This window comes from Octodon degus, unplaced genomic scaffold (assembly GCF_000260255.1).
Source record: "Octodon degus isolate 3935 unplaced genomic scaffold, OctDeg1.0 scaffold00116, whole genome shotgun sequence".
Lineage (NCBI taxonomy): Eukaryota > Metazoa > Chordata > Mammalia > Rodentia > Octodontidae > Octodon > Octodon degus.
This window is the reverse complement of record NW_004524692.1, coordinates 5,868,479-5,878,671: the sequence shown is the minus strand read 5'-3', so window position 1 is coordinate 5,878,671 and position 10,193 is coordinate 5,868,479. Positions and strand designations below refer to the sequence as shown.

Here is a 10,193-nt window from a genome sequence, read left to right as displayed (position 1 = left end):
CTTAGACAGGGCTTAGACTTGGGGTAACCATTTGGAGCCTTCAGAGTAATGTCTGTGAGCTTGTCTAGGAGAAGTGACCAGGGATGTCATTAAAACAATCCTAAGTGGTTATATTTGATGGAATTTTCAACATAATAAAAACATTCACGTTAAAGGAAATAAAATATCTATTTTAAGAAAAAAAAAAAGAGTAAATGATACAGTAAATGGGTGTATGGGTGTGGTGTGTGTGTGTGTGTGTGTGTGTGTGTGTGTGAATCCATTGCAGCTATTTTCACTGTCTTCATGACAGGTACAACCAAGAAACTCCAAGCAAACACACGCGAATTGAGGAACCACTTCTACCTCTGGCTGGACTATAGCTCCTTTTGGCAGAAGTAAACTTCAAAAATGATTTGTGGTTCTCACGGACTGAAATATTTCTCAAATTTCTTACATCAAACTCCCCAGGACTTCAGAATGTGACCACCCGAAGACAGGGCCTCTCCAATGGGAACTGCATTCAAATGCAGCCACTGTGTCCTTGTAAGAAGAGGATACTGGGACACAAAGACATCCACAGAGTGTGTGTGTACCTGCAAGAGCCTGTCCTAAAATAAAAATAAAAAAAGAGTGAGGGATGTAGCTCAGAGCAAAGGCCCTGAGTTCAATTTAGGGCTTACCTTTGCAGGTAAGCCTGTTTGCTATGACCTCCTTTGCTCATGCACAATGCCAGTGGTTCTGAACTAATGCTATGCTGAAGCAGCGAGCTGTCCGTATCCCTGAAAGCTCTAAAAGAAGGACCCAGTGTGAGGGTACACACCTGCAACCCCAGCACTTGGGAGGCTGAGGCAGGAGGATCACTGGAAGTCTGAGGCCAGCCTGGCCTACGAAGTGAATTCAAGCCCAGCCTGAATTATCTATATAGCAAGGCCCTGTCTTAAAAGCCCAATTAAAAAGTTTTTTTTAAAAGAAAGCTCTAAGAGCTTAGCCATCCCTGCTCCCTGCTCTTGAGCAAACATTTATGAAATGTCCACTTGTACCAGGTGTTACGTTAAGAGTTGAGGACTCTGAACAATAAACAGCTCATGTTCCCTGCTCCTGGGGGTTCCTGGTCTGGGAGCTGAGAGATGCAAGTACATGTGCAGATGTCACTACAGTGTAGGGGGCTCTGAGAGCACAGGGCTGGTGGCAGGCACCCACACCCTTCCTCCTCAAGAGACCACTGAGTAGAATACTCAGAGCAGCTAAGTTTTTGAATACCGTGTTTGAGATACTCTTTTAAGCCCCATCGTGGTTTGTCTCACTAAATCCTCGCAACAGCACCCTGAGACCTGAGGTGGAGGCTAGCGCTGCCCCCATCTTAGGCAGGAAATCAGTTGGGACACAGAAATGATTTGCTCAAGGTCACAGAACCAGCGGAGGACAGAAATATGACTGTGACCCAGGTGACCTAACGCCAGTACGTGATACCGCGCTGACTGGCACAGCTACGTGGACAGTGCACATGGCCGCCCCAGAGTCAAGGCAGATATAGAAAGCTGGTATAGAAACAGCCCCAGCACATAAACAATATGATCCTATTTTGTATATAATATAACCCCAGTATATACATTTTTATTATTATCTAGAGAGAATACAGAATAAAAAATAAAAAAATAGAAACACAGAACTTCACCAAACAAATCAACAGGAATTTGACACTGCTTGCTGTACTGCATAATGTTGTCTTCAAACTAGCTGTTCAGACTACCAGATATAAGCATGCAAAAATCAGTATATACATTTTAAAAACTTTAAAGCAGGAAGATCGAGTTCAAGGCCAACCTGGACTACAGAGTCAGTTCTAAACCAGCCTAACCTACACAGCAAAACTGTCTCAAAAAGACCAAAAACAGGACCTGGGAGATAGCTCAGAAGCACAAGGGCCCGTCTGGCAAGCACAAGGTCATGAGTTCCATTCCCAGTTAAAAAAAAAAAAAAAAACCACTGACAGTACACTATTATGAGATGAGAAAGCAAATAGCTTTCTTTTCCATACTCTGTATTTCTATAACAAGAAAATATTAAAACTTAAAAGAAAATACTTTAATTTTGAGAAAAACATATTGGGAAAGAGGAAAAAAAAAAGAAGTAAAATCAGATCACAGGAAAGAACAGAACCAAAGTGAGAAGCAACAAAGAGGGGCAGAGCACTTGCCCAGCACGTGCGAGGACCACGGGCTCAACGTCAGTATGGGAGAAGTAAAAATAAAAGCAAAGAAGGCAACTATGGCGAACATGACAGCTCACGCCTCGAAACCCCTCACCCTGGAGAGCTGGAGGATTCCCAGTTTAAACTCAAGTCTGGGCAACTCAGCAATAGCCCCTATCTCAAAGTAAAAAATAGAAAAAGGAAGCCAGGCAGGGTGGTGCAGGCCTCCTCTCATCCCAGTACTGAGGAGGCAGAGACAGAAGAGCACCAGAGGCCAAGACCAGCCTGGACTGCAGTGAGTTCAAGGCCAGTCTGAACTACTCGTGAAATCTGCCTCAAAGACAAACAAACAAACAAAAAGGTGCCACAAAGACTGGCTACTGTATAAACATGTAACTCAGGGGAACGATGACAGAATTCCTAGAAATCATTAATCACTGTGAATCTTGAACTTTCCAAATGGTCATGCCTGTTTATTTACCTCCTCCTGCATGGTTTTCTTCCTGTGTGACTCACGCAGAATTTATGACTCCTTCCCTTGAATCTGGCAAGAGTCCAATGACTGTCCAAAGGGGTAACAAGCAGCTCCCTAACACTTTGGCAAGTGCCCATTTAAGGATCTTCTTATTAAATTATAATAAAAATCCTGAGGCTAGGGCAGGACAGATAGCTCAGCAGATTAAAGCACCTTCTTAGGCAGGTGCAGGGATGGGGTTCAATCCCCAGCGTGCTGTGTCAGCCCCACCTTCGGGGCACCCTAAGAAGGCCCCTGAGTCTGGCCATAAGCCTGTAAACCCAGCGCTTGGGAGGCTGAAAACAGGAGGCTCACTATGAGTCTGATCTGTGTAGTGAGACCCTGTAGACCCTGAACTAAATACGTTAATAAATAAATAAATATCCTGAGGCAAATACTATTGCTATCAATGCCCCTACTCTTTTGTGGTACTGGGTATTGAACCCAAAGCCTATGCACTGAGCTACATCTTGTTCATTGCCCAGGCTGAGCTTAAACGTGGGAACCTCCTGCTTCAGCCTCCCAGAGTACTAGGACTAGCTGGGTGGCATATCTGTACCAACTCATTTCGTAATGAGAAAACTAAGGCTTCAAACTGTTGCCTCAAATCACACAACTACAAACACTAAGGTCGCATCCCTCATCTGTGCAATTCTGAGGCTCTAAAATTATTGTGCTGTGTGTGTATCCACCACACAAGCAAAGAAATCCTGTCTATTTTTTAAAGTCCTGTTCAAATGTCCCCTGATCACTGCAACTTCCCTCAATCAAAATTAATCGGGCCAGGGAGATAGCTTGGTAGCATAAGCGCCTGCCTTGCCAGTGCAAGGTCCTGAGTTCGATCCCCAGTATTGAAAAAAAAAAAAAATTAATCTCTCAAACCCAGGAATGGCATCACACACCTGTAATTTCAGCATTTGAAAGGCTGAGACAGGAGGATCACCAAGAGTTCAAGGCCATCCTGAGTTACATAGGGAGTTCAAAGCCAACCGGAACTACATAATGAGACCCTCCCCCACCACCCACACACACACAAAACAATCTCCCAGCAGCCACAGGGTCATCCCAGGTACTAGCACCCCTTGGCCAGATGCTCAACACAGCCCACCAAACTCAGTGCACAGGGCCTCACCCACAACAGAGGAACTATTTCCTTCCACCCCTTTATTAGGAAATCCTTCTGTTTTCTCTATACATGCCATTCATTTACTATTACAGCTGTCCTTGTTGCATTTGTTTTGATTTTCAAAAGGAAGGAAAAGGAGGGAAGCCAGCCAGCCAGCATCTCTGGTTTCTTCTAAGAATACATCCAACCTTCCCTCAGTTATTAGAGAGAGCATGCTCAGGCCACCAGCTGTGTGCACCACAGCCACCACACAGCAGCCTCACCCACCCCCCAACTTCTCACAGTACCCACAACCCAGCCAACACCAAAATCCGTTGGATTGACAAATGAATCTGATGCTGCAACGCCGTTAGAATCTGGACCCCTGGCTTCCACCTCCTCTGGGCTTCCCCTTCCTCCCAGCAAAGCCTGAACCTCATCCTTGGGGGCTGGGCCTTCCCATCAAAGGCCAGGGGTGTCTGCAGGCAGGAAGGATCCAAGACCAGCAGCCTCCTTCTGGAGGTGGGAGCAGAGCACATACAAAATGTGGACAAGAGGAAAGTACTGGGGGCCCCAGAACACACGGGGCTGTGTCCCAACAGCACCCTTGGCTGCCCTTTCAGTGGCTGGTGACACCCAGCTGGCTCAGACTAGGAGGGAGGATGGCAGAAAGTGGCAACAGCCACAGAAGACATGAGGACTTCCCACTCCATGGCCCCCTGGCACCCTGCTCACCCCCACCACCTCGCCACAGCTGGCAAAGGGCTCCCAGGCCTGCCCAGGACCCACTCCAGGAACCTGGCATCAAGCTTCCTGGCAGCCAGCTGCTTCTTCCTGTCCCCTCCCCCACTGGGACACAATGACTCCACTTGGACTTTAGACAGAAACTCTGCTTATCAGGGAGTCCCAGACCCATGAATGCTGGGTTTTCAATGCCTGGAAAACCCCAGTAGGCCTCACTCACCACTTCCCTCAACCTCTTCCCAACACAGACACCCCTTTCTCATACACTGGCAGTGGTCACCCAGGTCTTTCCTGAGCCTCTGGAAAGGAAGCAAGTTCCAGGTTAATGGATGTGGAAGAAGAGCTCCAGGACCCTGAGCCTAGCACATGAAATGGGGGCAGCCCTTCAGCCTATCTCAGGGTAGGAGCAGAGTTGGCTGTTTCTATGTCCACAGCACCCACACCCCTTGAGCATGCGGAGAAGCATAGAGCCAACAACGAAAGTCACCAACTCTCAGGCTGAGGCAGGAGGACTGGTGCTAGTTTGAGGCTAGCCTGGAATAAACAGTGAGTTCAGGACAAGCCTACACTACATAGAGAGACCCCATCTCAAAACACCAAAATATGTACCAGCCCCACTGCTGGGGCACACTGAGAGGATTGAGACTGGGAGTGGTGGCGCAAGCCTGTAATCCCAGCACTTGGGAGGCTGAAAACATGGCGATCACTATGAGTCTGATCTGTGTAGTGAGACCCTGTACTAAAATATTTTTTTTAAAAACCCACCAAAATAAATACAAAAAAGCACAGCACCTCCATCCCAAACCAGAACAAGGTGGCAAGACCCCAGAGATGTCCTAGTCACAAAGGAGCTAAAGTAAAACTTTCTGAGGTGAAGAGCTCCCCAGCCCAGGAAGATGAACATGCAGGAATCCCACTGCCACTCCTGTCTTACTCGTAGCTGTTGCCACTCACCAGTTTCTGGTTTGAAAGGAACAATTCTTTCTTGGGGTAGAGAAGGAAACATACAAGTGACTCAGCCATCTACACTGAGTCTGAGTCAAGTCTGTCCCTGAAGAGCCAGTCCCAATGAGTTCACAAGGTCTGGGGCAGTACAAGCAAGAGCAGGAAATACCAAGAAGACTGGCCCTGACACAGATCAGCAGTTTCCTACACCTGCGTGGACCCTGAGGCAGTGCCACTGCAGGAAGCGACAGAGAAGAAAACCCAGCGCTGCCCCCTTGGCTTACCGTCCTCCCCGAGCTGTTCACACCAGAACCTGACCCAAATCATGGCCACCAATATAGTGCTTTGCAGAATTCCTCTCTTGCAGGGGAAACTGCTAAAAAGTCCAGGTCCTCTAGGGACAGAAAGACTGGCTCTACGGGTCACCAGCTTTAGGCTTGCCAAGCTCAGTGTCCCAACATCTATGGGTCCCTGCCCAGCGGGGTCAGGCTTTGCTCCACATCCCTAACATGATGTCAGGCCTTTGCTTGGCTGGTGCACACCATCTTGCCCTTTCTCCTTCCCCCCTGACAATGGCGCCCACTGAAGGAGCAGCCCAGCACAGGGCGAACACACAGGATAACCTATACACACATCACACTCCTGGGGCCCAGGACTGGCTAGTCATACAGAGAGAGACCCGAGATTGTTTTACTTTTCCCATTTGGAATTTCTCTGCTTCCCTCAACCTATTCTATTAGGAAAAACATTCCTTTATGCTCACAAACTCTAAAGGCACAACATCTGCCCAATAACACTCCCTTCCTGAGATAAGGTAGTTCTCACCCCACTGATCCCCACAAGGAGGGTAGCACAGAGACTACTACTCTTGTTTTCTAATGAAAAGACTGAGCTAGCAGCCTAAGGTTACAAACAAGACAGAGCCAGTCCCAGTAAGCAAATCAGTCCCCTCCCCTGGGTCCACCTGGATTGAAAACTTGCAAAGTCCCTACCTCCTCACCCCGTCCTGTTTCCAGCTGCTGTCACTTCCCTGGCCCCAGATCCTAGCAAACTGGTCTATCCTCAGCCTCAGGCTCCCTCAGAAGCTGGCGTGTGGTCCCCCAAGACACTGTTGGGCTCAAAATAGCACCATCAATGCTTTCAGAATGGGGTGATTGTGAGATTACTGCAAAGAATGTTGGAAAGTACAGGAGAGAAAAGAAGGAAGAAAGGAGTGGAAGGAAGCAGCTCCAGGAAGTTAAAAGCTTCACGCTTATTGTCACTGGCATTTATACTGTCACTGACAAAACCTGTTAGTCACTGATCTAAGAGAAACTTTCACGTTTGGAAGAGGAAATACACAGTGCATGGGTTCAGGTCTGTAGTACCAAGTAGCAAAAGATGGTACAGAAACAAAACACAGAAAATGACTATGGGCATCTCTAGGATTCCTCAGGTACCAGCAAAAGTAAAACAGGTGAGGAGTAGGAAAAGAAAGGAAAGAGAAGAAAAAGGCAAATAGATGAGGAGAGCAGAGAAAGAAAAGCCCACGGGAGAAGAAAATTTTCCAAGCCAAGAGATTTTGAAGCAGTATCCCAAACAGTTCCCCTGCCGTGGGATCCCAAGATGCTGGGTCCAGGAGTGGAAAAGCGAAGTGAATGGGGAATCCTCCCTTCCACTCCCATGGCCTGCTCTGTCAGCCTTGAAAAGCCATTTCCCTCTTAGACCTGTTTATCATCTGTTCACTGTAGAGGAGAATTTTGCTGGTCCCATTCATCCCAAGGGCTTAAATTTTTCTGATAAAGGAAGGAAAAAGGAATGGCTTATCCAAGTAGGGTAGGGAATCTATGCATTTGTGCTCTTACAAAACTCCTCAGGGTCGGGCGGGCATGGGGGCACATGCCTGTAATCCCAGCATTCAGGAGGCTGAAGCAGGAAAAGCACCATGAGTTGGAGGTCAGCCTGGGCCACAGAGTGAGTTCAAAGACCAGCCTGAACTGCATTGCAAGACCTTGTATCGAAGAACCAAAAAGAAGAGAAAAAACTGTGTTCTCTACAAGACATCAATACTGATTTTAGGGGCCAGGAAGATCGCTCAGTAGAATAAGCGCTTGCCTGGCAAGAGCAGGGTCCTGAGTTCAATCTCCGGTTCCACACACACACACACACACACACACACACACACAAAACAAAAACCCTGATTTTAATTGTTCACGTCTCTTAATAATTCCTAAAACATGAACCTTGCAAGAAATGGAAAATCATACAGACTGAGGTAACCACACACAAGTCTGTGCTGACCGACAATCAAGAATCACAGACAGAATATAAAGCCCTGGGTTTGATCCCCAGACCACAAAATCTTAAAAAGCAGACAGAAAAACATACAGGCGCTAACACAAGTTGACTAAGACTCCAGCCAATCGACTCCACAACCAGTCCCACACAAACATATCTCCAGTCACAGGCAAGCCCCAGCAAGTGTGCCACAACCTTTCTCAGGAAAGAGTTTACAAAGGAAACAAAAACTCTCACACCCAGCCAGGGGGGAGGGCCGAGCTCTAACCCTGCGGAGAACCCAGCCAACCAACAGCCACATCCTCCCCTGGGAAGAGTCAATCAATATTTATTAAGGACTCCTCCGTAGTTATAGTACAAGGAATTTTTAATACGGAGCCCTAGGAAATTTCAGCTTTCAATTTCATTTCCTCTTCAGGCTCCGCACCAGGACACTTTTCCAGAGATTGAGGGAAGGTGGAGACTCCTGCAAAATCCACAGGAGGAGACCTCATTCCACCCAGCTCCACTGCATTTCTTCGAGGGTCACGAAGGAGCCCAGGAAGCCCGGGGCTGTGAGGTTCGGCTTCTCCCGGCTGTCGATGGACGCAGGAGCGGCAGGAAGACCGTTCCCAGGCGCCGGGAGGAAGCCAGCCACCTGATGTAGAAGAGCGGGAAGGGCGCCCCGCCCGCAGGCCTGCACCAAAGGGTGAGGACGCCGCACAGCGGAATCAGCCCTCCCAGCTCTTCCCCTGGAGTGAGGGGCAGGGATCTCTGGTGGGCGCAGCAAGCAGCCCTGCTCCCGGGAGGGGGAGGGGACAGAAAGGCAGCGCCCGGAGCGGGCTCGGAGGACTCCAAGCAGCGGCTGGCAGTTTTCTCAACTCCACCCTCCGTGGGCGCGGCGTGGGGAGCGCCCTGCTCCAACCTCGGACCCGACTGAACGATCCCTCCCCAAAACTCCGGCAACTTACACAGGTTCGCCGATGTAAACAGAAGCAACAGTTTCTTCCCAGTTTTCACTTTCTTCCCCATCACGATCAAGACCCCGAGGCGACAACCTCAGCCAGAGCGCTGGGAAAAGCTTCTAGAACTGTAGGCGCGCTGAGACTCAACTCCAGCCCCAGGTTGAGCCCCGCCCGGTCCACCCCGCCCACTATCTTTCATTGGCCAGTGACCCCTCTCTGCCCAGATGATTGGTCGAGGGAGCTGCCATTCAGCCGAGTGACTCACCGTAGCCAGGTACAGTCCCGCCCATTACTAACTCTGCTGAGCCCTCCTCTGATTGGGCCAGAAGACTGTCGCTCAAGGAAACCAATTCCTCACCTTCGGCAGGTAAGTGCTCTCTGATTGGCCGGTGGTCCTGAAGTAGGGACTTTCTGACTGGCTGAATTATAATTGAAGCTAGAGACCTACTCTCACCTCCCAAGAGGTAGAGAAAGGCACTTGAGCTCAGGGATTCACAAAATGGTCTTACTTTGGGTAGTTTGCTTTGTGGTATGGGAGCTTAATTCAAGGGGTTTTACACTGAGCTAGCTCTCCAACTCTTTTGAGACAAAATCTTACTAAATCGCTCAGTTGGCCAGGCTGGGTTCGAATTGGCGATTCTCCTGTTTCACGCTGGTTTCATACTAGGTTCCAATGTAAATTGCTTAAGGCTGTGGAAACCTTAAATCCCTTGCCAAGTGAAAAACTCACATTAATGTGAGAATGTAGGGGCGTAGGACAGGAAGAGAAGTAAAAAGATACCTCGTCCCCACCTCCAAACTCGGTTCCACTCTTCGCCCCGCCAGCAGCCTTCCATGGCTTTGGCAGATAAACTGAACGGGAAGAGGAAAGAGAAAGGAAAGCGCAGGGCAGCGTGAATTCCAAGGTGGGACAGGCAGGGCTACAGTACCTGAGCCGGAACTTGAAGCAGACATACACGAAATACAGCCGCGCAATAGAAAGGGATCGGCACTTTCTGCATACTACTCTGCGTATTGCAGAAGTGGGACTGTGCGTCCTACCTAGCCCAGCTCATCGAATTCGAGTAGTTCCAGCCATTCTCATAGTCACTCCTCCCTCACTCAGAGCCATTGCCCTTTTCATGAATAAAACCTGGGTTTGTGGCCAGCGAGATAGCTCAGTGGACTAAAGCGCCTGCTTAGGCAACCTTAGGCAAGCTCAGAGACTGTGGATCTATCCCCAGCTCCACATGCCCCGCACAACCAAATACATTTAAATTTAAATTAAAAAGAAAGTGATATCCACATGCCCCACAAACTTCTGGTGATTGCTGATTTGCCCTTTACTTCTGTTGGAGCTATCAGCAAGACTTTCTCCTTGAGAATTACTGGCCCTTTGCAACAAATGGTTAAGTACTGACTAAGCCGCCTTCCTTCTCTTCTATAGATTGTTGACACCCAAGCTTCCTCTTAGTGCTGTGACATAATGCTTCATTGATGTTTGATTCATTT

General features: G+C 48.5%; 1 protein-coding gene across 1 annotated transcript in view; it reads right to left on the bottom strand.

Moving 5' to 3' along the window:
* The window catches only part of F11r (F11 receptor), a 21,860-nt gene extending 12,895 nt beyond the window's left edge, over positions 1–8,965 (bottom strand). Inside the window, exon 1 of the mRNA XM_023699839.1 lies at positions 8,709–8,965. Within this exon, the coding sequence (XP_023555607.1) occupies positions 8,709–8,769 (61 nt within the window). The 5' untranslated portion in view covers positions 8,770–8,965. The remainder of the gene's footprint in view (positions 1–8,708) is intronic.
* Between the last annotated feature and the right edge of the window lie 1,228 nt (positions 8,966–10,193).